At 33.9% G+C, this 27,497-nt stretch overlaps 1 protein-coding gene across 8 annotated transcripts in view; it reads right to left on the bottom strand.

The window, feature by feature from the left end:
* Positions 1–908: 908 nt before the first annotated feature.
* LOC144433984 (ras-associated and pleckstrin homology domains-containing protein 1-like) overlaps positions 909–27,497 on the bottom strand; it is a 63,852-nt gene continuing 37,263 nt past the window's right edge. For 3 of the 8 annotated variants that reach the window (XM_078122413.1, XM_078122416.1, XM_078122417.1), the window contains exons 4-15: positions 26,508–26,534; positions 11,066–11,610; positions 10,339–10,485; positions 9,783–9,942; positions 9,362–9,486; positions 8,576–8,794; positions 8,075–8,185; positions 7,439–7,537; positions 6,660–7,038; positions 5,808–5,926; positions 5,155–5,220; positions 909–3,623 (exon numbers count right to left, since the gene is read on the bottom strand). In XM_078122413.1, the coding sequence (XP_077978539.1) occupies positions 2,631–3,623; positions 5,155–5,220; positions 5,808–5,926; positions 6,660–7,038; positions 7,439–7,537; positions 8,075–8,185; positions 8,576–8,794; positions 9,362–9,486; positions 9,783–9,942; positions 10,339–10,485; positions 11,066–11,610; positions 26,508–26,534 (2,990 nt within the window). In that variant the 3' untranslated portion in view covers positions 909–2,630. The remainder of the gene's footprint in view (positions 3,624–5,154; positions 5,221–5,807; positions 5,927–6,659; positions 7,039–7,438; positions 7,538–8,074; positions 8,186–8,575; positions 8,795–9,361; positions 9,487–9,782; positions 9,943–10,338; positions 10,486–11,065; positions 11,611–26,507; positions 26,535–27,497) is intronic. The other 5 variants (XM_078122420.1, XM_078122419.1, XM_078122414.1 and 2 more) reach the window with 5 other exon arrangements.

Here is a 27,497-nt window from a genome sequence, read left to right on the forward strand (position 1 = left end):
GGTTAGACAGTGGAGGTGGTATTAATATTGACAATGGATAAAAAAACACTTAAATATCAAGTGTGTTCATCAGAAAAGTCATGCAAATAATTTTTTTGGTTTTCAAGCCAACAGCCCATGCCATGGTATGGTAGTTTAAATGGTGTATGTGAATAGCTTACATGTAGCAACAAGTTAGTCTGTACTCTAACCCTTCACTTTGTTTGGGTTACAAAACATACCACAGGACACAACATACAGCTGGGTAATCATCAGTCAGGCCATGCAGATTAAAAACATGGCAAACCATGTACCAGCATACACTGCTAATATCTCATGATTCACACAGATACCAATGGAAATAGTCAAGTACTGTACTGTACAACAACACATAATTTACTGGGTTTTTTTCTTCAGTTCCAATTCAAACTTCAAGCAAGACATACAAGCCTAATTATCAATCAAAATGGCTGGGCTGAGATTTGCATTATAGTTCCCCCCCCCCCCCCCCACCCCCTCCACCACCCATTCATTCAATAATTACTGACCATTCTAATATTTGCCTTCATAACAATTCTAAGTAAAGATATCTCATCTAGAAGTGGTCTTGCATATTTCAACTGCAATAATTATGCATTAAGGCTGGTACTACTTCCTTGACAAGATTTTTAGTTTGTTCATTCTTACTGAGATGTACTTTTTTGAAAAGTTTTCTTGTTATTGGTCAAATTTCTGACCGAGAGTTTGTATGTCAAAGTTCTGCAAGTTAATGTGTGTGTGTGTGTGTATGTATGTATGTATGTATGTATGTGTATGTATGTTTGTGTGTATGTATGTGTGTATGTATGTATGTGTTTGTGTGTGTATGTATGTATGTATGTATGTATGTACGTACGTACATACGTACGTACGTACGTACATACGTGTGTGTGTGTGTGTGTGTGTGTGAAATTGTAAAACATGATTTTGTAGCTAATGATACCATAGTAAAAGTGACTGTGCATGATAATGATAAAATACATGACTGACCACAGTATACAATGGACAAGCTGATAACAAATCAAAGTGCTATCACACTTAAGAAGCACAAAATGTTGTAAATACAAAGATTTTGTAAAAGGTTATTGATTAATTTACATTTGATTGTAAAATTCATGCTTTTAAATTAAAGCTTTCAAATTTTCTTTAAACTTACCTTGTAAAATCAAAACTTTTAAAATCTATATTCCTGTCTTGTTGGTGAATGGAATACAATTAATTGAATTAACTTAACTGAAACACAAACTTACTGTTCAAAATGCCCAGATATGGCAACATGTCTAAAAACAACAGACCATGTCACTGACAATATCTACACAGATTTCAACCAAAACAGATGTCGATGTCAAATAACCTTCAAAGGAAATACATGGAGGAATTTCTAACAAAGAAGAATCTAATGTTAATTAAACATTCCATTGGAATAATAGAAATTGTCAGTTTATGACCTAGATGTTCAAAATATTCTATATTGAATCACTTCATGAATCAAAATGGCTGCAAAATTGAAAAAAGAAAATGAAGAAAACAAATTTTGGGAATTGTACAGATTGATTTTAAATTTCTCAAAAACATCAGCCTATGTAAGTAAATCATTTTCTGCAAACCACATTCATCTTGAATTATCACGGTTTTATTACTACAATGTCTTTTGGAATCATCTCTTGAACTCTTTGCTTTCAGGGTTGTAGGTTAGTGCGCCCTCAAACAGTCTACCTGATTGGCTGCTATCAATGACTCAATGCCCAATCATGTGCCTCGTTGTGTTTACTAGTTTTAAAGTGGACAAGGTCAATAACTTGTTAATTCTGTGACACGTACTCCTACATCGCCAAAATCCTTTTGGTTCAATTTTTCACCAAAAGCTGTGTCAATTTCTTAATGTTAATGTCATTGTTGAAGGCAGCCATGTTGGAAGAACAATCGACATGAATAATATAAAAGGAACTCTATGATTGGTCAGTTTTTTTGCTGGATAACGACAGTTTGTATTGCAAACATATACAACCCTGAAACAAAGAGTTCAAGGTTTGCTGACAAAATATATTGTAGTAGGAATCCCTTGATCACTCTAGGTGAGTGGATGAAAGTGTTGCTAAAAATGCAGACACACTAAATACCATGGAATAATTCACATTCTCTTAAAATCATTCATGATTTCCAGCATGAATTTCTTTCACATGTAAAAATAATTCTTTACCTAAACTGTACGGTTATGTTTTCTTTAAAAAAAATAGTGAAATGAAAAGTATGATCAAAACAGCTGTTTTGATTTTCAGTGAAATTAAAATCTGATCCAAATGAAATATTCCATAGTAAAGTTAAAATAGAAAGACTAAAATATTGTATAGTTACACTTTATATTATTGTAAAATGATGTTTAGTTTACTTGTTTGATGTTACACTGTGATATTTACATAGAAATGGAAAGTGTAATAAACAGAGAACCTAGAAACCATAGATTTCACTTTCTCATATGCAACTAAAGCTTACTATAAAAATAGATAATTAATATATAAATATCTCTTCTTCTTTTTTTAAGTCTAGCGATTCATTGTAATTGTAATTCTGACAGTTCTTTTGTAATTTTTTGTCATATTTTTAAAAAGGATCTATGTATGCCTCTGTGGAGGAGGGGGTGGCACTTTCTTTCCTTTACTGATAGAGCCCTTGTTCATGTATGTTTGTTCACTCCTCTTAGGGGGAGGGGGAGGTTTTTTACTTGTTGGTGATTGCTGATGTGTTCCTCCAACTGCTTTATTCAAGTCTGCCAAAAAACCTGGATTAACAGAAAGTGATCGAACTTTTTCACCAGTGTTGTGATCTTCTAAGTGGCTTCCTGTCGGTGTCAGAGGAGGAGGTGCTGGAAAATCTGGTGTCTGTGGGGATGCGATTGAGGAGGGTATTTGATATATAGGTGATGGCGGGCTCGGAAAGTTTGGTGTGGTTGGCGTTGTTGTTTTCATTGGCAGGGCACCAATTGGGAATGGGGGTGGTGGAAGGGGTGCATTCTCAGTAGGGGGTGGTGTAGGTGTCCGTATTGGAGGAGGCGGCATGTCAATTTCTGGCTCATCTTTGAACTGCACCCTTTTTTGGCTTTCCCTGGAAGGACTGATACCCGCTCTGTAATTCCCAACAGATGCACTTCTTGACATACTAACTGAGGTTTCAGCACTTCTCTTTGGTGGTGGTGGAGGCTTATTCTTTTTCAAAGATTCATGTTTAGTGAGTCCAGAGGCTGAAGCGACAGTAACTGAAACAGCCTCCCCATCAATGGCTGACACCCTGACGACCGTGGCTTTTTGGACTTGGTTGGCATTACTATCAACTTCATCAGAACCATGTTTCATGGGTACTGGTGGTGCTGTAGGAAAACCTGGCAATCTGCCAGGTTGAGGGCAGTGTTCATATGGTTTTTGTGTTTCCAAATCTAATTCCAATTTCAGAAGGTGTGATTGGAGGTCCATGTCTTCAGTTTCATCTTTGGGTTGTTCAGGTTTTGGGGGCTGAGGTGATGATTTTAATATTCCAGGCAATGGTATTCCAGTAACGGTGTGTCTCCCATATGGACTCATACCAAGTGATGAACTACTACTTCTAGAACTCTGAAGAAAGGACAGAAAAACTAAACATGACTCAGGTTTCAAAAATCCAGGTTTAGACCATTAAAACATACTATTTCCATAGTTACACATACTATTTCCATAGTTACCCATACTATTTCCATAGTTACCCATACTATTTCCATAGTTACCCATACTATTTCCATAGTTACCCATACTACAGTTATCTTTCTTTGTAAGTGCTATTATTCTGACCAACTTGTTTTTCAATGATTCGGTAATTGTCTTTTCAAACCCCATTTTTCTATCAACATTGAAACTATAGGATTCCTTTAGCTTTGGGTAAGAAATCTGACTAAATTAATTTATTAGATCTTATTTAAGTATGACAGTCTCTTTTTACGGCTGAAGAGTGAAATTCTGACTTGTAAAATGATTTTTCTATAATTAAGTGAATGTGTATCTCTAGTCTGCTAGAACCACTGGAAGTACACTAAACGATTGTGAAATTTTAATTACTGGATAAAAACAGACATTTTTGTCTAAGACAAGTCTGAGTCATTATTACCTTATATCATAATAGTCGAACAAGCTGAGTGATTTAGACAAAATCTATACTTGGTAAATTATTTGCACTCTGAGCTCAGAACTATCGGTACTATAAAATATCATTCCAGAGCAAGGTAACAACATTCTTGGTTGCATATATATTTAGCATTTTTAAATTCACTTATTAAGACTATTTTATTGACAATTTACCATTATGGGTGAAGACAGTCCCCATCATGAAATAATATTTCAAGTCACAACAAGTTCATCACTATAATTATTAAATACAGTATATCAAAATATATCATAATACTAGGTTATGAAACATGCTGAGTTTTTTAGTAGGTGAATATTGTTAGTTTTTTTTAGCTTGAACAGTGTGTCAATAATTGTTAGTTAATAATGTCTCCTATTGTCTATAATAATTGTCTTGAAAATAATCCTACACCTGTACCGTGTCGCTAAATCTTCATTCAGGTTTATGTAAAGTGCGCCCTCTATGTTCATTCTCAACAAGTCAGTTTGTACTTTTCTTTGAAAATTCATATTACAGACAATTCCTCACATTTCATTGCCTGATACAAAGTCTCAATTCACATTAATAAACACTTCTTTACATATTTACTAATACAGCATACATACGTACAACTACATAGTAAGTAAACACACACACACACACACACAGACAGACAGACAGACAGACAGACAGACAGACAGACAGACAGACAGACAGACAGACAGACAGACACAATTAAAAAGACATAAACACACACTCTCACATTTCCCTAACAAGCATGCCTCTACAAATTAAAAAAAAAACGATGCAAAAAATAAAATGCGAAGTGACCGATGACATAAATGGGAAAGAGTGGCAGGAAGGAAAAGGTGAAGCAAGGAAAAGAATGGAAGGAAAAGTATGCGAAAACAAAATCCAAATACTGACCTCTACATGGCAGCTATAAATCTTAGGGTTCATGCAAATCACTCAGACATCCTCCTTTGTATCATATCTGTGAGTCCCTACCTGACTGCGAGGATCTGACATCAAACTATCCATGGTGCCAGTTGAAGCAAAGGACATACGGTCCTCCTGTGTATAAGTGACAACAAGGCCAGTTATGTAGGACAACTGTTTGTACAACGTCGCTTTCTAAATCATCCTATACCAGTGATCTGGTCCTTCAACTTATTGTTACAGGTACTGCACTTTAAGGTACAGTTGCCCTCAATTTTGACCTCCTGTTGGTATTTCTTGGTGTTTTTTTTTAGAATTTTGCTTCTATTTTTCGATTTGCTAACATTTTTATAATAATCAGGTGACAGAGTTCTGTATAACCATACAATTTACACTGTACTCTATATGTGGTTTTAACAATAATTTTTGGTATGGACCTAAATTGAAAACCATGAACACAAACAGTACTGTGACATAGATCTATTGTGATCATTTTCTCTGAGGCAGAAAGACGAGGCAAGGCAGTATAGAAATTTACTATTATGACTAAACTTGGTAGATGTTGGAAATACATACTTTTAAGAATGTTAGAATTTGAGGGTCTATTTGAGAACAGAAAGGGAGATTATTTTTCTTGGTGACAAAGAAATATTAGAAATGTTAGATTGAGTGAAAATAGTAGGGGAAGGAGGGGGTGTTTTGTGACAGTTTTATCAACTCACTTTCTGTTGCTGTAATTCACTTCCTTTCTTCCAGGCCGATGAGAATACATCACCAACACTTTTATGTGGATGAGAAATAGTGTGACTTCTACCTGCAATACCACTGCTACTTGCTGTTTCTATCAAAAAACAAAACTATGTGAGCATGACGAACATCACAGAATCACCCCTCATCTCGGTTAGATTGACAAATCCATCATACAAAAACAATAGGGTTGTACCATTATAAACAGAAAGGAGGTAGGGTATCCTAACATTGAAACCAAAAGAAATCAAAAGTTGAAGTAAAGACAGACATGGATGCATACATTACATGATAAAGTAGACAGCTGAAATTAGACAATTTTTTTTACTTTTTTCACATTCAACATGCATCATTTATCATTACCACTGTATCCAAAAATAGCAGAGTTACAATTACAAAAAAAGAAAACTAAGTATAGATTGTTTAACAGCACGGTTTATGACTGAAAGAAAATGTTAATTTTATTAATATTTATACATGAAAATATACATAATCTATTACTGGTAAGTATAAAGTGCAATAATGACCACAAACAATTTCACAAGTTCACTTTTAGACAGCTCCATTCCAGAAGTGCGGGTTAGAAGATACATGTTCACAATACTGAGGTGTTCACAATAACAAAGCAGGGGGTGTTTACAACATCAAAGTATGGGAGGTGTTCACAATAACAAACTATAGGATCAAGTAAGGGGTGTAGAGTTCAACATCGATAGAAAATTTAAATTGCACCTGTTTTTGTCTGTTACTGATGAGTTCTTGATGTTTGATTCTATGTGGCCCGAGTTAGGGGGGTGGGGGTGGGGGTTGAACATTGAAAATCTTACCTTGATAACATCTATCATTAACAGAATTAGTATTAATACAAGATGGCATGCAGTCTGTACTGGTCATACCCCTAACAGAGCTAGCATTTGACTTTGATCTGAGTGAGCGGCTAGTCTTAGGTGGTAGTGTGGGAGGTGGTGGTGAGGTAGAAGAGGTTTGATATTGAATTTGACTTTGATTTTGAGAACTGTACGCGAACTGTGTAGTGGTCTGGGAGCTACCTTGAGAGCTCTGAGAGCCTTGTGAACTGGTACTTGAATGAACGCTGATCATAGAACTTGTTTCACTGCTGCTGCTTCTCAAACTACCAAGTGTACTGGTGTAGTCAGACATCTCTTTAAGTGTTACTTCATAGTTATCGTAAAGTAGTTTTCCATTCTGTGGAAAGATGTGGATGAATTTGAAATAATGATTAGTGACAGTGAGTGATTATCAGTTTGTCATCTTAGTCAAATGAGGTGCCTTTAAAGTACAGCAATTTCTTTTGATGAACCAAAATCCCCCCCCCCAATCTTTTACAATGTAGTGACCCACGAACACCCCCCCCCCCATATTTTGAATTATTCAGGCCCTTAAAAAAACTCTTTGCTTTCTATTAGATTGTACTGTACACTCTGGTAATTGTGATTTTTGTAAGCACATAAATAACATATTTTAATTATCAATTAACAAATCTATTTTTACAAAAACTAGTAAATTTGATTCAATTTACTAGATTTTGAATTTAATACAGAATTACAATATGAGATATTCACTATGGATGTAACAATACTCTTACCTTTGCAAGTCTGATTCCAGTGATCCAACGTTGAGCTGTTCTATAATCATCAGCACACATGTACTTGATGTATTTAGACTTCTGCATAATTTGGGGATGCTGAAAATGCATCAAATAAACATTCACGCAATCAAGACTTCATCAATATGATATCGTAACAGAAAGAACTTGTTACATAGCAGATAGGACGATAACATGCACTGCATTAGTGATATATCCAACATGATGAATCTACTCAGGGAAAACGTTTGTTGTGTTGTGTTGTGTTGTGTTGTGTTGTGTTGTGGTGTGGTGTGGTGTGGTGTGGTGTGTTGTGTTGTGTTGTGTTGTGGTGTGTTGTGTTGTGTTGTGTTGTGTTGTGTTGTGGTGTGTTGTGTTGTGTTGTGTTGTATTGTATTGTATTGTATTGTGTTGTGTTTTGTACTATTTCTGTGTCATGTTGTACTTTATAAGTTTACAAAGGGAGTAGTAATATTTGGAATGCATGATCAACACGAATTAACATCTCTCATCCCATTCATTTTGTTTGAGTAATAAAACAGACTAGAGTACAAAACATACAGTCACACTAACAGGGCCAAAGGTCCTTTATTCTTGCCTAATATTTCAACCCGAAATAAACAATTAACACGTTACCTTCAAGGCAAAGCAGAAATCTGTTGGTGCCTTGTACTTCTTCTTCCAGCCAACGCCATTATAAACATTCACATGTTCAAACTGAACATAACACGACAAATCTTTCAGAGACTAGAATAAAACCAACAATACATTATCAAAATATTGTAACCATAGTTTGCAGATTTCATCATTCTTTATGCATTATAAATCAACATTAATTCCTTTAGCATAACAAAATTTGCTGTTGATACAAAAAGATGGGTAGCTTACTTTGACCTACCTTGCTGTTCAACCTGGTGAAGTGGTGTCTCTGATGGAGATAACATGGTTAGAAAAAATTCAACATATTTGCTTCATAACTTGTAGTCTGCTCTTGACAATTTTCCATGCAGATACCTAAAAGTCACTTTTTCTGAAGAAGTTACTCACCTCAACATATTTGCTCACATAGCCTGTAGTCTGCTCTTTTGGCATTTATTCAGTTCGCTAAAATTTTTCTCTAGAAATGATCGTGCTCACCTTGGATTTTCCTTTGGGGCAGTAATAAATACCAGATCCTCTCAGCATACAGAAATGTTTCTTCCATGACTTTTTACCTTCTGCCTTGAGAAACAGAAAACCTTCCAGCTCAGGGACAGAGTTAGCACCACTCAGAAAGAATTCATCAACTAAATCTTGTTTAGATTTCTCAGCAAACTCCTGTGCTGTGTTGGAAGATTTGCTTGAAAGGAGGTAATGCTGTAGGGTAACATAATACAAAGAGATATTTTAAATGTATGAATTTTACAATAAATTTGATAGTAAATAGCATAAGAAACATAAATACTGGTTCATATTTACATGTGCATAATTCTGTCAAAACACTTCAGAATCTGCACACTTTAAGTTTTACTATTCCAATTATATTATTGTAAGAAATGTGTTGCTATGCTTAAATTAATTGCTGTAGTCCAGAGTAACTTTGCCATTCTTGAAACAAAGGACGCATTTTACCATTGCCTCAAACAATTCTGATGGTTTTAATATAATTAATGAATAACTGAATTACAACTACATACAAAATTATTAATATCTATGACAGCAATTGTAGAACAGTGGCTATTTGAAGTGGATAACACAAATCAACAGAAACTTAAGGGATCTCACCTAATTCAAATCTCTAACCTACCACTAACCATGCATTCCTAGTTTGACGTAGATATGTTTCTTGTACAGTCAGTCCACTGTATGTTCTAATGTTTTTTTGCCAATTTACATATTCGAAATAGACTGAAATAAATAAATCTAAAATATTACAATTTTTACCTGAGGGTTCTTAAATAATGCATATTTCTCTCTCTTCTCCATGAACAGTATCGTGTTGTTGGTTTCTCTAGGCCATAGTAATAATATATCTGTTACTAGGTGTTCATGTTCTTCAGGAGTTCTCTCTGAAATTCAATCACTTTCATTATTACATGTACGGTACATTTCAAGTAAAAAGTGTCATGCAAGGTATGATGGGTAACTGTCCAAAACTTTTATTGGTCTTTAATTTATGATTATGTTGATACTATTGTAACACTAGGTTAGGGGTTCCATCACACTGACGGTGCAGAGTTGTTGTAACATCAAGTTAGGGGTTCCATCACAGACCAGGCAAACTTCAGTGACAATTTACTTGTATATAGTTTTGGTAATTTTTCTACAAGGACCCTGTTTGAATATTAATTTAGTGACAACTTACCCATATAGAGTTCTGATAGTCTTTCTACAAGAACCCAGTTTGGAGATTCTTCAAAGTGATTCTTCTCCACCAGTAGATGACAGACATCTCTACATGTCATATTCTCATCTACAAGTACTGTTTTAGAACTGCCATCTTCTGTGTATACTCGTATAATTAACTGAATAAAAAAAATACAACATTCAGTTTGAGAGATTGTCATGAGGTACATACAAAAAGTACTCACTGATCATAGTCTCAATACCAAAACAAATTATGTCTATCTGTATCTGCATCTACTCTCCTGTCTGTCTGTCTGTCTGTCTGTCTTGTATGTCTGTCTGTCTTTGTCTCTCTCTCTCTCTCTCTCTCTCTCTCTCTTTCTCTCTCTCTCTCTCTCTCTCTCTCTCTCTCTCTTCTCTCTCTTTCTCTCTCTCTCTCTCTCTCTCTCTCTCTCTCTCTCTCTCTCTCTCTCTCTCTCTCATATAAATATATCTATATAGTTCATAATATTCAATTCATATATAGTTAAATTATATTTTGATTATTAAATACAAATTAAATATAAATTACTTACCTTTCTAACTCTAGCTTCTTTGAGTTTCTCTAAAGCTATTCTAATTTTCTCAGCTTTTACTCTGGCAACTTTCTCCTCCTCTGTAAGTTCTTCTTTTGACAAGTTGTCGTGTAAACTTTCCAGTCTGATTCGAACACTATTTGACATCTAATGAAATAACACAATAAAACTTTGCCAATGAGTAGGGATATTGATATCTAGAAGTGTTATTCTTTGGCTGAACTTTATACAAGAAGAGAATGAGTACATTGTAATTTGTGTCAGAAGATAGAAGTGTTAGTTTCTCATTTCTCTGGAGATGGTGCTTTTGATCAAGAGTCTTAAATTCTGTACCTCAGTGGTAACTATTTCAAACTGATTTCAAACTACCTAGATCATACCTACAGTTGTGTAACTTACAGCAGTCTAACTTTGTTGTTGACAAGATGTCCCAGTACATTAAAATCGATAGAATTGAACATTTAGGAGCAATTCTTGTTAATTGTGTAATGTTATGTGTACAAAGGAATGCATGACGATTGAAGCCCCTTTCTTATAATATTCTAAGCAAGAATGTTCTCTTTTCAACCTAAATGCATGTGATATTTTATACCTAGACCCTAGCCTTAGATAAAATATTGTATCAAGGTGAGAAACTTATAGCCATTTCAAAATTTCAAATCCACATGATGTAAAACACAAGTTCAAAGGTCAAAGGTCATAACCACTCCTGCATAAAGCATCCTACCTTCTCCAGGGTATTAGATGGTGAAATGCCATCTGGACTTAAAGCTAACTTTGGTGATGTTGTTATGGTTGGAGTTGTCACTGTGGGTTGTGGGGGTGGTGACCTCGCCGTTGGTGTTGTTATCACAGGTGATGTAAGAACAGGTGGCGGTGGCGACGGCCATCTGTCTTTCAGTGATGTAGGTGTTGGCACAGAGGCAGGAGTTGGCAAATCAGTTGGCGTTGGAGTTGAAGGCTGGTTTTCAGGCACTATAGAAACACTAGTATTCTGGGCTGGTGACACCACTGTAACATTGGCATTAGAATTGGAAGAGTCTTGGATATCAATATTTGATGTTTGATACGATGGAAATACTGGAATTCCAATATTACCATTCTGTGCTGTGATTGGTTGTCCTCCGTCAACCTCGTCTTCACCTTGTTGAACTACATCTGGTAATTCCTCAACTTGAGAGTTTTTATTTGTTTGATCTGCTTGCCATTCCAATTCTTTCTCCATTTGGCACAAGTCTCCCAGCAAGGCATCCAGGTCAACATCTTGGGTTTCTATGGAAACAAAGTAAACAATGACATTTTTCAATTTTTCATTTTTTTAGATTTTTAGCATCTCATAAATGAATATGTATAGAAATTAAAAATGATCAAATTTTACAAATAATTATACTATACATTTTTCCCTGTATTTCAATTTCATAATGTTGAGATTAAACTATAGCATTATCTAATAGATTTTTTTGCGAAAGACACATTAGGATACCCCTATTTTGCCATAGTGGTATCAACCTAAACACTGAAACTAATATGCATGGTTTAAACCATTACAAAAGGTGGGATGGTCAGGTTCAACTATGAATGAATTTGAATATGTCCTCAATAACCTGCAATTTTTTCTGTAAACCTGAAGTCAATTCACTCTTTGAATCATGAATATGAATTAACTTTTCACAATATTTTCTTTTTGATTCATATCATTATCATTTTTAATTCATAAATTTTAGATTCACGTCACACATGGCTTTATAGCACAACAGTTTTTTAAACTACTACAGGTATTATCATATGAAAGAAAGGCCAAATATTACACATAGGAATCATGCACATGGATATAAAATGATCAAAAAATACATTTCATCAATAATTGAGTGAGTTGTGTTGATTTCTTTCTATTCATACAAACTGTGATCATGTCTGTGAATACCGAAACCATTGGAATCACCTGCTGGCATTATTGAATATACCAGTACCTTTGTCAATATCAATACACTGTACAACCACTAAAAACATGACTCTGTAAATGGTATTAAATTCAAATCACTAAAATCAATGTTTTGCCAGGAAACTGAACAAGTAGAACCAGTGTAGTTATAAATATTTCATGGCTAGTTTGTAGGAATTTACATCCTTTTTAGACAGTCTGTATTTGAACACCTGTATTCTTCATGAAAATTATCACAAAACAGGAAGTTGGACTTTCACTACAAGCTATGACCTACATCGACGCCGAAAAAAAAAAGGCCTGCCGTAAAAAGGACTTACAAAATTGGAATATGTAGATATAAGGAGTGACTTTCCAATTGCATACATGCTGCTTCTTTTTACATATACGCTGTTTTGATTTTAATTTCAGTCTATGTTGAAGACCTTACAAGCACAAGCAGCCATATTGTTCCAAAAACAGATTGAATCATACATCGTCATGACAATATGCTACTTTGTAGTAAGTTTTATTTTATATCGCCTTGTTTTGTTTCAGAAACTTTCACAAAAGGCGTAACAAATTTTTAGTTTGCAGGGACCAAGCAGGGTCAGGGTTGAGTTGGTAGTACACTGTATGACATGTACATTGTGTCATTCTACACTCATTGACCTTTCTTTGTAACATGAGACGGTTAAGGTTGATGAGGGCGCCCTAACATGATGTGACCACAACCACATATACATACTTTTTTCATTTTCGTCTAATATTTTGGGAAGAGGTCTAGGCGAAGACTGCCCTTTGACCTCATCTTTGTCTATCCTTCCTTGAAAGTGAGAAGACAAGGAAGTTACTAATATCAAGAGCTCACAGCCACCATATAACAAAAGATGATTCATCTCATATTAAGTAGACACTACTTTGTTTCCTTACAGTCAACATCAATAACATGTACTATATAGAAACCTTCAAAAGTTGTAAAACTTCCTTTGTGATCTAAAACTCCAACACAGTATGACTAATCAATACAGTGACACCTTAGGTGACTGTGAGAGTGGTTTTCACTTCCTGTCACAAAATCTGACAATCAAATCTAAAATTTTATCACCTCAATATTCCAGATTCAAAAACTCTCTTTAAAATGTTTTTATAGCAATCAGTTTTTATGAGGATTTAGTCAATAATGTACATATGACCGGACAATTTTAGCTAAGTTCCTTTTAGTACATGTAGTTTTTAAAAATTTCAGCCACTCAAAGTATAGCTATGTACTTGTACTACTAATTTTCACCATCTAGGATTATAAGGTGCATTGATTGGCTGGTTGGAATAAATACCAACCAATGAGAATAGAAACATCTGTACATGTGTATGTACATTTATATAATTACATTATTTATTAACTTTATTATTAAATGCATTAACTTTACAAAAAAAAGTTTAAATATGAATATTCAATTCAGTAAGTATTTTGCAGCAAAACAAAGCAAACTTTCTCTGGTGTTCCTCTAATCAAAGTTTTGGTAAGGACATACACAAACCCTAATTACAGGAACAAACATCACAACTTCCTTCCTGTTCTTGCTACTGTTTGGACATGACCCAAAATTCCCAAGGTGAGCCATGAAATATGAGATTAAGTTTCAAAGCATAGCTGTCAACATATACACCTTGGTACCTGGTAATCAGGAAATCACTTAATCCAAACTATCAACAGCAAGGCAAAGTGGTATTACATTATTAACTCATACACACACTTCTTGTATTCTATTTGTTTTGAGTGTAGGTATACCCATTCAAGCATGGGCCTTGACTGACTGGTTGGATGACATGTTTAGTATGATTTGAAGTTTATGCTAGAGGGAAAATCATTTATTTGTTGTAGATTGTATAAACAACGTATGGTATTAATAAGTGAGATTTTGAGAGTAGTCACTGTATAAGATATGGTCTAATAATCCTCAGTCTAGAGGTAGTCCGGCTTGCAGACGGCATACAGTATACAGGACACCATACTGACTATGTTCCTCAACAAAGAAGGGAGAAGGGAGGGACAATTGTCAGAATCAAGTCCCAAATTACTCCATCTGTAAGCAGAACTAGTCTAGATGCTATCCATGGATTCAGATATTCCAAGAGATCTTGAGTTTCAAAGCCATGGACATGATTCCTGATTTGCAAACAGGACAGCAAGGTTACCTCATTCTGATTGTGAAAGTTTGGACCTCAGTATAAAAAGGGACATATATTGCCTCCAGTATCTGATGACTTTACTTTTGATACCCTTTTTAGGTAAACTTCCTACAAACTGGTCCGAAATGTAATTTTTCTCTGTGATAAACATAGAGCTGAAAGAAGCTACAAGCAAAGAGTCTGGCAACCTAGCTACCTACATCTGGAAGTCATTGTTCAGAATGTGAATATTAACAACATTTTAGTCACTTCAAAATGGCTGACAAAAGTGTATGTTGTCATTTTCAAAATGGCTGACAAATATGTATGTTGTCCATGTTGGAAAGTAATACATATACTGTCTTTTTTAGTTCTGAAAATTGCTATACCCCCCCCCCCCATAAGGTTTGCAAAAGACAAACAGTAGACAGAAACACTAGATCAAACCATTAGAGTCCTAATGGTGACCAAACTACTTCAAAAATCACGGGAAAAAAGTCTCAATGTACTCTACATCAATTCAGCCTGTTCTCAAGTAGAAATGTGGTTTATACAGTGACTGATTAGTCTCTCAACTAAAAACCATGTAAAATTTAGACTGGTTTAATCTCTGGAGTATGCACTCCAACTCCACTGTAGTCAGTGGTGATTGATTGGTGTGTGATTATTGTTTGCACAAACTAGGATAAGGGCTGATTAGCGTTCCATTACTATGTTAATTGCCAAGTACAAATTGATTGGATAGTGTGAGTAAATACTGATTTGCATTAATCTAGAGGATGTTTTCATGATTTGTCCCCAATACACTCTAACCTCTAAGTCATCTCAATCATGGAAATTTGACAACTTTTGAAATAGTGAGATTTGCCACAGACTGCAAATTTGTATGAGGGGCAAGATGGTGTTTTGGTTAGGTGGAAAGTTGGTAAGTCACTTTTACCATCTAACCCATTTCAATCATGGAAATTCCATAATTTTTAAAAAAATAGAATTTGCAACATACTGTGAAGTTGTATGAAGGTCGGGTAAGATGGTGTTTTGGGAAATTTTGCAATTATTTTTGTAAAATGATAAATTTAGCAACAAAATGCAAATATTGGTACAAGACAGTGTTTTTGGTGGTAAGTTGGCAAGTCACTTGTTGTACTGAAGTTCCCTACCAAAATAATGATTTAACCCACAGGAATTTTTTCACAAGATTTCTTCATGTCTACCAGTGGCATAATAGGTAAAGTGTAAAGTATAAATTCTACCTTGCTATCTAAATTCTCTATAAATGTAGAGAGCTTAGAGCCTGAAATCTAATAAATTCTACCTTGCTATCTAAATTCTCTATAAATGTAGAGAGCTTAGAGTCTGAAATCTAATAAATTCTACCTTGCTATCTAAATTCTCTATAAATGTAGAGAGCTTAGAGCCTGAAATCTAATAAATTCTACCTTGCTATCTAAATTCTCTATAAATGTAGAGAGCTTAGAGTCTGAAATCTAATAAATTCTACCTTGCTATCTAAATTCTCTATAAATGTAGAGAGCTTAGAGCCTGAAATCTAATAAATTCTACCTTGCTATCTAAATTCTCTATAAATGTAGAGAGCTTAGAGTCTGAAATCTAATAAATTCTACCTTGCTATCTAAATTCTCTATAAATGTAGAGAGCTTAGAGCCTGAAATCTAATAAATTCTACCTTGCTATCTAAATTCTCTATAAATGTAGAGAGCTTAGAGCCTGAAATCTAATAAATTCTACCTTGCTATCTAAATTCTCTATAAATGTAGAGAGCTTAGAGCCTGAAATCTAATAAATTCTACCTTGCTATCTAAATTCTCTATAAATATAGAGAGCTTAGAGTCTGAAATCTAATAAATTCTACCTGGCTATCTAAATTCTCTATAAATGTAGAGAGCTTAGAGCCTGAAATCTAATAAATTCTACCTTGCTATCTAAATTCTCTATAAATATAGAGAGCTTAGAGTCTGAAATCTAATAAATTCTACCTTGCTATCTAAATTCTCTATAAATGTAGAGAGCTTAGAGTCTGAAATCTAATAAATTCTACCTTGCTATCTAAATTCTCTATAAATGTAGAGAGCTTAGAGCCTGAAATCTAATAAATTCTACCTTGCTATCTAAATTCTCTATAAATGTAGAGAGCTTAGAGCCTGAAATCTAATAAATTCTACCTTGCTATCTAAATTCTCTATAAATGTAGAGAGCTTAGAGCCTGAAATCTAATAAATTCTACCTTGCTATCTAAATTCTCTATAAATGTAGAGAGCTTAGAGCCTGAAATCTAATAAATTCTACCTTGCTATCTAAATTCTCTATAAATGTAGAGAGCTTAGAGCCTGAAATCTAATAAATTCTACCTTGCTATCTAAATTCTCTATAAATGTAGAGAGCTTAGAACCTGAAATCTAATAAATTCTACCTTGCTATCTAAATTCTCTATAAATGTAGAGAGCTTAGAGCCTGAAATCTAATAAATTCTACCTTGCTATCTAAATTCTCTATAAATGTAGAGAGCTTAGAGCCTGAAATCTAATAAATTCTACCTTGCTATCTAAATTCTCTATAAATGTAGAGAGCTTAGAGCCTGAAATCTAATAAATTCTACCTTGCTATCTAAATTCTCTATAAATATAGAGAGCTTAGAGCCTGAAATCTAATAAATTCTACCTGGCTATCTAAATTCTCTATAAATGTAGAGAGCTTAGAACCTGAAATCTAATAAATTCTACCTTGCTATCTAAATTCTCTATAAATGTAGAGAGCTTAGAGCCTGAAATCTAATAAATTCTACCTTGCTATCTAAATTCTCTATAAATGTAGAGAGCTTAGAGCCTGAAATCTAATAAATTCTACCTTGCTATCTAAATTCTCTATAAATGTAGAGAGCTTAGAGCCTGAAATCTAATAAATTCTACCTTGCTATCTAAATTCTCTATAAATGTAGAGAGCTTAGAGCCTGAAATCTAATAAATTCTACCTTGCTATCTAACATCTATATATAGAGTAAAGACACCTCATTCATCAAATCGCCAGTAAATATGTTTATTAAACCTGATTTCACCTTTCTCTTCACTTGTCATGACGACAGTTCAATCCACTTGTGGCAATTCTCAAATATCATAAGTCTGATGATAAATTTGATGAATAGTTCCTCTGAGGTTCACTACTCGTCTACGGGTCAAAGGTTAAAACAAAACAGACCTACCCTACCATACAGACACTTTTTACTTGATTGTGCCCTAGAGAACTCTGCTGAGTTTTTATTATCGGTCGGTCGTCTGGTGAGGCTACAAAGGGTAGTCTCCAGACCCCTTCCGTCATCATTCCATATAATAATTCAGTCGGCATTTTAAAATCTGAAGTTTCATTTTTAGTTGATCATCTATAATTTTGACATGTTATCAAAATAAGCTGTCTGTCACGTCCACTTTCTGTTGTCTCTAGACAATATGTCTCTAGATTGAAGAAAGTCTTCTCCTTTCTTGATAGTTAGTTTATACAAGGTTGGCAGCAGATAAAGTCTGGTCTTTGTTGTCTGAAAGGTCTTTGTCGTCTAAAATTGACAATTTATAAAGTTTTGCCAAGTAAAGATGGCAGCTGATAAAATAACGAACACAAGTCAGTTAACTACATCTTGAATACATCTTTATCAAAACACCTTGAAGAGTTCAAATTTTCAACAAAAGCGTGAAATCATCAAAACTTGATATGGCTACATTAATATTATATTCATTTATATCCACAATAATTTCAGGTGACAAGCACACCTGCACATCATGAGAGTCACGCCACAAAGTCGATTTATAGACAAGGTCTGCAGTATAAAGGCAATAAACGTTTGGCCTTTCCTTGGATTTCCTTTGAGGATTACAATTGAAGTATTTCTAAAACTCTTGAGAATTCCTTGGCAAACTATTTCTAAATAAAAAAACAAGTCATTTTTATGAAGGTCATACAAACAGATGTGTAGGCTGCCATATTGCATATTAAATATTAGAAGATATATGTATGTACATGCTATTACATTCCATCATTTGATAAGAACAGTGTATGTGTGTATGTGTGTATGTGTGTATCTGTGTATGTGTGTATGTGTGTATGTATGTATGTATGTATGTATGTATGTGTGTATATATATGTATGTATGTATGTGTGTGTGCGTGCGTGCGTGCGTGCATGCGTGCGTGCGTGCATGCGTGCGTGCGTGCGTGCGTGCATGCATGCATGCATGCATGCATGCATGTATGTATGTATGTATGTATGTATGTATGATGTCTTTTAACTATGTTTAATAGATACCATAATTACACGTATATTTCAGAACATATCACATGATTATAACATAGCTATTCCTCTGTATCTATGGATACATCATCTTACAATTTACAATCAATGTAACACACTATAAATGAGATAGCTGACATTTACATGGACTCAACAGAGTTCTCTATCCACCCACACAGCAATCAATACCACACACTTACTTGTCAATTTCCTATTTGTCACATTATGGAATCGATTTCACTATTCTATTCACCATAAAATAGTCTTTCACTACGTTATAATACGATGGCAACTATTAATTGACATTTAAGTTAATTAATACATCATTATGAGAGTTAATAAACTTTAAGTTTAATTAAAATTATAGTATGTCCTTATTGGTATTAATTGTCAGGACAAAAGAGTGAGTGATTGATACCTAATGTACTTGTACTTGAATGTAATTGGATAGAACTATGTGCACACAAATATGCCATTTTAGTCCTCAGAAATATATATCTATGAATTTATAACATTTTACAGACACTATTGTAGTAGACCATATTTGCAATCAAACTGACATCATACATCTACTAGAGATCCCATGGGGCTCACTTTGTACATTTCAACCATCATGCTTCACCACACAGCCAGTCATTTACCCATCATGCTTTACTGCACTTCAATCATGTCATTCCATTGACATTTCCATCCAAGCGATCAAATGGATTTCCCTTTTCCATGGAAACACAAGATCAGTGACTTCCTGATGGTGTAGACACTTGACCTTTCATAGGCTTTGACTACTTTATAACGATGTGATTTGTACTAATAATTGATGTGGCAGTTGATATGATGGTAAAATAAAATGAATCATCCAACACCTATGCATGTCCTCTGAATATCAAAACTGTATTATCATGAAATATCATTATCATTTTCTAGTAATATTGCATCTCTGAATATCAAAAGTGTGTTATCATGAAATATCATTATCATTTTCTAGTAATATAGCATCTCTGAATATCAAAACTGTATTATCATGAAATATCATTATCATTTTCTAGTAATATAGCATCTCTGAATATCAAAACTGTATTATCATGAAATATCATTATCATTTTCTAGTAATATAGCATCTCTGAATATCAAAACTGTACTGCGTTATTAAGAAACATTAACTGTTCTAGTAGATCATTATCACTTCTAGTGAAACGTACCTGTAGTCTGCATTTACTGTAAGATTTTAATCTCTTAAGTTAAATATATCTGGTTCTGCCATTTTCAATAGTTGTTTGTAAGATATGCAAGATTCACTCCAGTATCACTAAATTGACTTTTGACTTGTTTGAATGACATCATTCACGGTATCTGAATTAGCATGTACGTCATGTTTGTCTGTATAAATGTATGGATGTGAACAAGTATACAAGTATGTATCTGGGGTTATGTGTGTATATGTAAATTGTAACTGAGTTCTTTGCCTCTGTGTCTGTGTCTGTGTCTGTGTCTGTGTCTGTGTCTGTGTCTGTGTCTGTGTCTGTGTCCGTGTCCGTGTCTGTGTCTGTGTCTGTGTCTGTGTCTGTGTCTGTGTCCGTGTCCGTGTCTGTGTGTAAAAGTGTGTGACAGGGTAAATTGTACAATTTTGTATTTGAATAATGACTGACTTTGAATTGAACCTTACATGTATGCAAAATTGAGTTTCTGTTCTACTCCATTCAATATTAATAATCATTCCTTTCCAATCTTTTCCAATAACTTTTACTGATGGTAAATACTAATCTGTGGAATCCAAGTTAGTAGAGATAATGATGTATAAAATACAGAGGATTATTATTCTGGGGTTAGCTTTGGGTAGGTATATCTTATAGACTGAGATTTCAATATTTCATAATTCCATATAGCTTTCACTACAGGGTAATGTATTATTATACACCCATACTATGAAGTAGTTTGTATGTCGTATGTTTTCAATCACACTTAGTTTTCTTTATTGCTCTAAATTAATGATTGTTATATTTTTACAAAATTAATCCTAATTCCATTCCTGTCCTGGGTAATAACTGCATGATTGTGTAAACAAAGTTTATTGAACCCTCAACCATATGACTCCAGCTCTAGAAACACCTACCATCCCTAACATGGAATGGAATAATCTACCACAACTACAACACAAAATGTACATGTACGTATGTACATGGGTACTAAAGATGGGGTTGAAGCTACATGTAACACAGGTCAAAGGGGAAGAGATGATGTCACTATACATTAGCCAATAACAATCATTGTTTTGGGATGAGTTTTGCTGAATTCAATGACAACAATAATAAAGAAACTGACCATACAAAATAGAGAGTTCATTCAAAGTACATTATGTTGAGACATAACAATATGGTGACTTGCTGTCTTTGGAATCCAACAAGAATATTTTGTTTGTTGGCCTTAAGTTTCACTAAAAGTTCAAAGAAATGTCACTATATTATCACTTAGTTCATTGTAATCAATAAAGTGCTGTACAACTTCGGTATCTTTGTTCAACAACATTTTTTAAAGACAAAAATTACTAAATATTAAATATATGCTATAAAACTGACACAACTCAAGGGAAACATATACAAAATGATTCTTACCATGAAATTATTATTTTTCTTTCTTAAATACTATTATCATTAAACTTTGTATCCGTTATAAAGTGACTGTCAACTTTTTAATTTCAACTGCACCTGTGTTATATACCTAATGTACTGAATAAACTACCTAATGTACTAAATAAACTACCTAGTTACATACATACAATGGAAATTTTTATGAATATGGATACAGACCATAAAATGAATAAATTGTGGGACAAACATTAAATATGAATTATCTTAATTATTATTCATGACAATTTATAGAAATTTCACAATATGTAAAATGACAAAGCTGCATTAAAAAGTCATAAAAGTGATTATTTTTGAATGATGAAAATTTAATAAGACATTATACCCCTGCAGGGTTATACTGAAATATTACTCCCAGCATGAAGAGAAGTGTATGGTTTGTACTCTTTATTTAGCTCAACAAAAGAAAGCTATTTTTGGTTTTTATTTGATTCATAAAATCTGAATGATGGTATGTTTTGAGAGTCTGTAAAAACATTCACAATGAAAGGCAAACCATCAACTGGTATAGTACGTGCCAAAGATAAATGCCATGGGGCACTCAGGAAGCCATCATTTTGATGACTAGTTATTTGACATTTTCTGTTGTTGAACTGAGAAATATTACAAATGTACAATAATGCCTTGATGAAACAGTTAACTACTAAAAATAAAATTCTTCAAGTGCCTTTAGTTTATTTTTCACAATAACAGAGGCACTCAGTAAGCCATCACTGTGATGCCATTTTTTGACACTTTCTCAATTCAAATATTATAATAATTTTGTAATGAACTCCCACGCATACTTTCTTGCCGTACCTTAGTTTAATTTATTTTTCACAATATTACGAGCATTCAGTCAGCCATCATCTTGATAAAACTTTTTTGACATTTTCAGTATTGATTTTACAAATATTACTGATGAAACTCCTACGCACACTTTTTAAAGGTATTATCATTTTTCACAATATTAGAGAAACTCAAAAGACCATTTTACGTACTATTAGTTCTAAGAAAATGATAAAATGTAAATTAATGACTGGACTGGCAATGACAGATGATATTTACTTTACAGAGCTGCCCACTGTAATGTAAAATGTCAAAGATTCAAGTCAATTTTGTACACAATATAAATACACTTATTTCCAGTTATTCAGCCATCATTTATGATATTTCATAAATATGATACAGTATATGATTCATAATTGCCATTTAACTAAATTCTAGACAGCCATCCTGGTATGTTATTAAATATGATCTAAAATTCCTATCATCATTTGCAGATTATAAACCAGGATTTACAGAATATGACTTTATTAATATTTTTAACTCTAATATAATTTCTAGTGTGATTCTTCATGATGAGAATCAAACAATACGGATACATGTTACAATTCAGTGTTAACAGTCAAGGGATTTATTTGAAGAGTTTGCAATTCAGTTTTGCTAGCTTACAGTTTATATGCAACACTAGCTAATAGTATCAAATAAACACTAGCTAATAGTATCAAATAAACACTAGCTAATAGTATCAAATAAATTCTCTAGAGAGACTTTTCAAAATCTGCCTAGAAGCTTTCATGTGACACAAAATACATGATAATCAAAACTTTCAAGACTAGTTGAAAAACAAGGACAAGAGCTTTCAAAAAACGCATTGTAAGCTGTCAGTTATAGCTTCTAAAAACGCATTGTAAGCTGTCAGTTATAGCTTCTAAAAACGCTTTGTAAGCTGTCAGTTATAGCTTCTAAAAATGCATTGTAAGCTGTCAGTTATAGCTTCTAAAAACGCTTTGTAAGCTGTCAGTTATAGCTTCTAAAAACGCTTTGTAAGCTGTCAGTTATAGCTTCTAAAAATGCATTGTAAGCTGTCAGTTATAGCTTCTAAAAACGCTTTGTAAGCTGTCAGTTATAGCTTCTAAAAACGCTTTGTAAGCTGTCAGTTATAGCTTCTAAAAATGCATTGTAAGCTGTCAGTTATAGCTTCTAAAAACGCTTTGTAAGCTGTCAGTTATAGCTTCTAAAAACGCTTTGTAAGCTGTCAGTTATAGCTTCTAAAAATGCATTGTAAGCTGTCAGTTATAGCTTCTAAAAACGCATTGTAAGCTGTCAGTTATAGCTTCTAAAAACGCTTTGTAAGCTGTCAGTTATAGCTTCTAAAAACGCATTGTAAGCTGTCAGTTATAGCTTCTAAAAACGCATTGTAAGCTGTCAGTTATAGCTTCTAAAAACGCTTTGTAAGCTGTCAGTTATAGCTTCTAAAAACGCATTGTAAGCTGTCAGTTATAGCTTCTAAAAACGCATTGTAAGCTGTCAGTTATAGCTTCTAAAAACGCTTTGTAAGCTGTCAGTTATAGCTTCTAAAAACGCATTGTAAGCTGTCAGTTATAGCTTCTAAAAACGCATTGTAAGCTGTCAGTTATAGCTTTCAAAAAATGCATTGTAAGCTGTCAGTTATAGCTTCTAAAAACGTATTGTAAGCTGTCAGTTATAGCTTCTAAAAACGCATTGTAAGCTGTCAGTTATAGCTTCTAAAAACGCTTTGTAAGCTGTCAGTTATAGCTTCTAAAAACGCATTGTAAGCTGTCAGTTATAGCTTCTAAAAACGCATTGTAAGCTGTCAGTTATAGCTTCTAAAAACGCATTGTAAGCTGTCAGTTATAGCTTCTAAAAACGCATTGTAAGCTGTCAGTTATAGCTTCTAAAAATGCATTGTAAGCTGTCAGTTATAGCTTCTAAAAACGCATTGTAAGCTGTCAGTTATAGCTTCTAAAAACGCTTTGTAAGCTGTCAGTTATAGCTTCTAAAAATGCATTGTAAGCTGTCAGTTATAGCTTCTAAAAACGCATTGTAAGCTGTCAGTTATAGCTTCTAAAAATGCATTGTAAGCTGTCAGTTATAGCTTCTAAAAACGCTTTGTAAGCTGTCAGTTATAGCTTCTAAAAATGCATTGTAAGCTGTCAGTTATAGCTTCTAAAAACGCATTGTAAGCTGTCAGTTATAGCTTCTAAAAACGCATTGTAAGCTGTCAGTTATAGCTTCTAAAAACGCATTGTAAGCTGTCAGTTATAGCTTCTAAAAATGCATTGTAAGCTGTCAGTTATAGCTTCTAAAAACGCTTTGTAAGCTGTCAGTTATAGCTTCTAAAAACGCATTGTAAGCTGTCAGTTATAGCTTCTAAAAACGCATTGTAAGCTGTCAGTTATAGCTTCTAAAAACGCTTTGTAAGCTGTCAGTTATAGCTTCTAAAAATGCATTGTAAGCTGTCAGTTATAGCTTCTAAAAACGCATTGTAAGCTGTCAGTTATAGCTTCTAAAAACACATTGTAAGCTGTCAGTTATAGCTTCTAAAAACGCATTGTAAGCTGTCAGTTATAGCTTCTAAAAACGCTTTGTAAGCTGTCAGTTATAGCTTCTAAAAACGCATTGTAAGCTGTCAGTTATAGCTTCTAAAAACGCATTGTAAGCTGTCAGTTATAGCTTCTAAAAACGCATTGTAAGCTGTCAGTTATAGCTTCTAAAAACGCATTGTAAGCTGTCAGTTATAGCTTCTAAAAACGCATTGTAAGCTGTCAGTTATAGCTTCTAAAAACGCTTTGTAAGCTGTCAGTTATAGCTTCTAAAAATGCATTGTAAGCTGTCAGTTATAGCTTCTAAAAACGCTTTGTAAGCTGTCAGTTATAGCTTCTAAAAATGCATTGTAAGCTGTCAGTTATAGCTTCTAAAAACGCATTGTAAGCTGTCAGTTATAGCTTCTAAAAACGCATTGTAAGCTGTCAGTTATAGCTTCTAAAAACGCATTGTAAGCTGTCAGTTATAGCTTCTAAAAACGCATTGTAAGCTGTCAGTTATAGCTTCTAAAAATGCATTGTAAGCTGTCAGTTATAGCTTCTAAAAGCTAGCAAATACACTCATTGAGTCTAACCTTCCAATGACCTATATGAAGTCTTTTGCTTCCATTAAAACTAGCCAGGCCCTTAACACTGGCAGATTTGGACTATATATCCTCTCCATAAACACTTAGACTTTTTATTTACATTTCTATATCTAATCCAAAAATTAGATTATGATTTGACTCAACCCACTTTTAATACATCTGTGTATGTTTATCATGAAATTTATCCCTTTTGTGATTGACTGGTCCAGTCTACCAACTATGGTTATACATCGCACAGCTTCACTCTCCATATTGATTCAGATCACCTGATCTCACCTGACACATTGGGTAGAATTTTTGACCGGTTTTCTGGCCGATGCTTCCCTTATAGAGAATACTAAATTCAAAAGTCTAAGTGTTTGTGGAGAGGACATAATTGAAATTTGCCTGCATAAAATCTAGTAGTATGACCTCCACATACAACCACAAACTTAACCACTAACCACAACCATAAATGTGATCTTGGTGGTATACTTTAGGTAGACAGCTTGGCAAAAAGACCTTTATCAGGTGGGAAAGATTTGTTAGTATGTGATAATACATGTGTCAAATTTAGGCATGATATCATGAAAGGAAAACGGTGATTTCTGAATTCGAATTCAGAATAAAAGTCCCAATAGAAATAACTTTCAAACCTCTTTGATGTGTTGAACAAATTACCATGTTATTGACTTTTCTATAAAGACAACTACAGAATTAACGGAGTGTGTGCATTGAAAATATGGTGATTCAGTTTTGGGGAGGGACAGTAAATAACCAAAAGAAGGTGGCTGCTTTGACCTTTTAACTCACATTCATCACAGCATTACATGTAATTGTTGAGTTCATAACTGTGGCACTTTTTTACACCATAAATTACTAAATGGATGTTAATTTTCAAATTCAACGTAATAAATGTACACAATTCTACATGCATTGATACATGTACAGTGTGCTGCATGCAGTACATACTTTCAAATGGTTTTGAGACCCACAGTTTTATACAAAGGAAAAATCTGGAAGTTTACAAAGTTTGAACTTTGTAAAATCAACCATACTTTTCAGGGTATACCAGTATTACCAGGGCCTAGTAAAATGTCTGGACAACTTAATAAACTGAAGACTTTCACCATTCCCAAAAAACAGAAATAAGAATTACATTCAACGACATGGCAAAGTTGTTTGTATATCATTAAAGTAAAAGTTAGATATATTGGGACTTTCAAGACTCTGATGAGGTTACCTTGTGGTTTCATCTGCTGCATCCGGGCTATCAGAGGAAGACAAAAAAAAACGTGGAGAGACGTGAAGAAGAAAGAAGGAAGATAAGTTGATGATCAAAGAAAGCAAAGATTCTTGTTATTTACGAGGAAATCGTTTGCAATGCTTTGATAAGATTGGAAAAATAGCAGCCATGCAAGCAATATTTAAAACATCATTCCATGTATTAGTTATGCAGAGCTTTGACCTTTGACCTGTGAGCTGGCTGTGGATGAATTATCAACGACCTTGTGATAACAGCTAGAAGACCACATGCATTGAGATAATACCAAAAGTGGATTTTAGTATGACAAGTAAGACTCCTTAAGTGATGGAACAAATGGAGGCTTAAAGGAACAATCTCCAGAACTTGGTACTTTTCCAAAATTCTACCTTAATAATACATTTTCGTTTGTCATAATAAATACATAAATAATCAGATGACATAATTTTTTAAGAATTAAAGAATTATGTCATTAAATCTTTACACATGTACCTTTAATAGTTTTGTCGGTAAAAATCAGAAGTGAAAACCAGTTTGGTAAAAACAAACATTTCTTTTCAAGTGACTTCAAAATGTATGAGAAAAATACTGAGAAAAAGTCTTGGAAAATATTGAGAAAAATTCTGGAAAATACTGAGACAAATTCTGGACTATGCCCCTTTAACATGGTTATAAGGGTTTTAAAATCTCCATTACAAAAAATGTCCACCATAACTTAAAACTGAGCCATTACAATTTCAAACTGAAAAAGACACACTTTACACATTAACACATACACACAAACACAACAGGATGCCATTTACTGTACTAATGATAATACCAATACACTAATTAACAGTTCATTGCTAATTAATCAATTAATTGACACTGGGCAGGGATAGATCCACAAACAGCTGGGTATGAATTGTGGCATGCCAGGGTTGAACACCTCATTTAAATAAATGATCACCAAAAAACATTGATTACATA

Source organism: Glandiceps talaboti, chromosome 4 (genome assembly GCF_964340395.1).
Source record: "Glandiceps talaboti chromosome 4, keGlaTala1.1, whole genome shotgun sequence".
NCBI classification, from domain to species: Eukaryota; Metazoa; Hemichordata; class Enteropneusta; family Spengelidae; genus Glandiceps; species Glandiceps talaboti.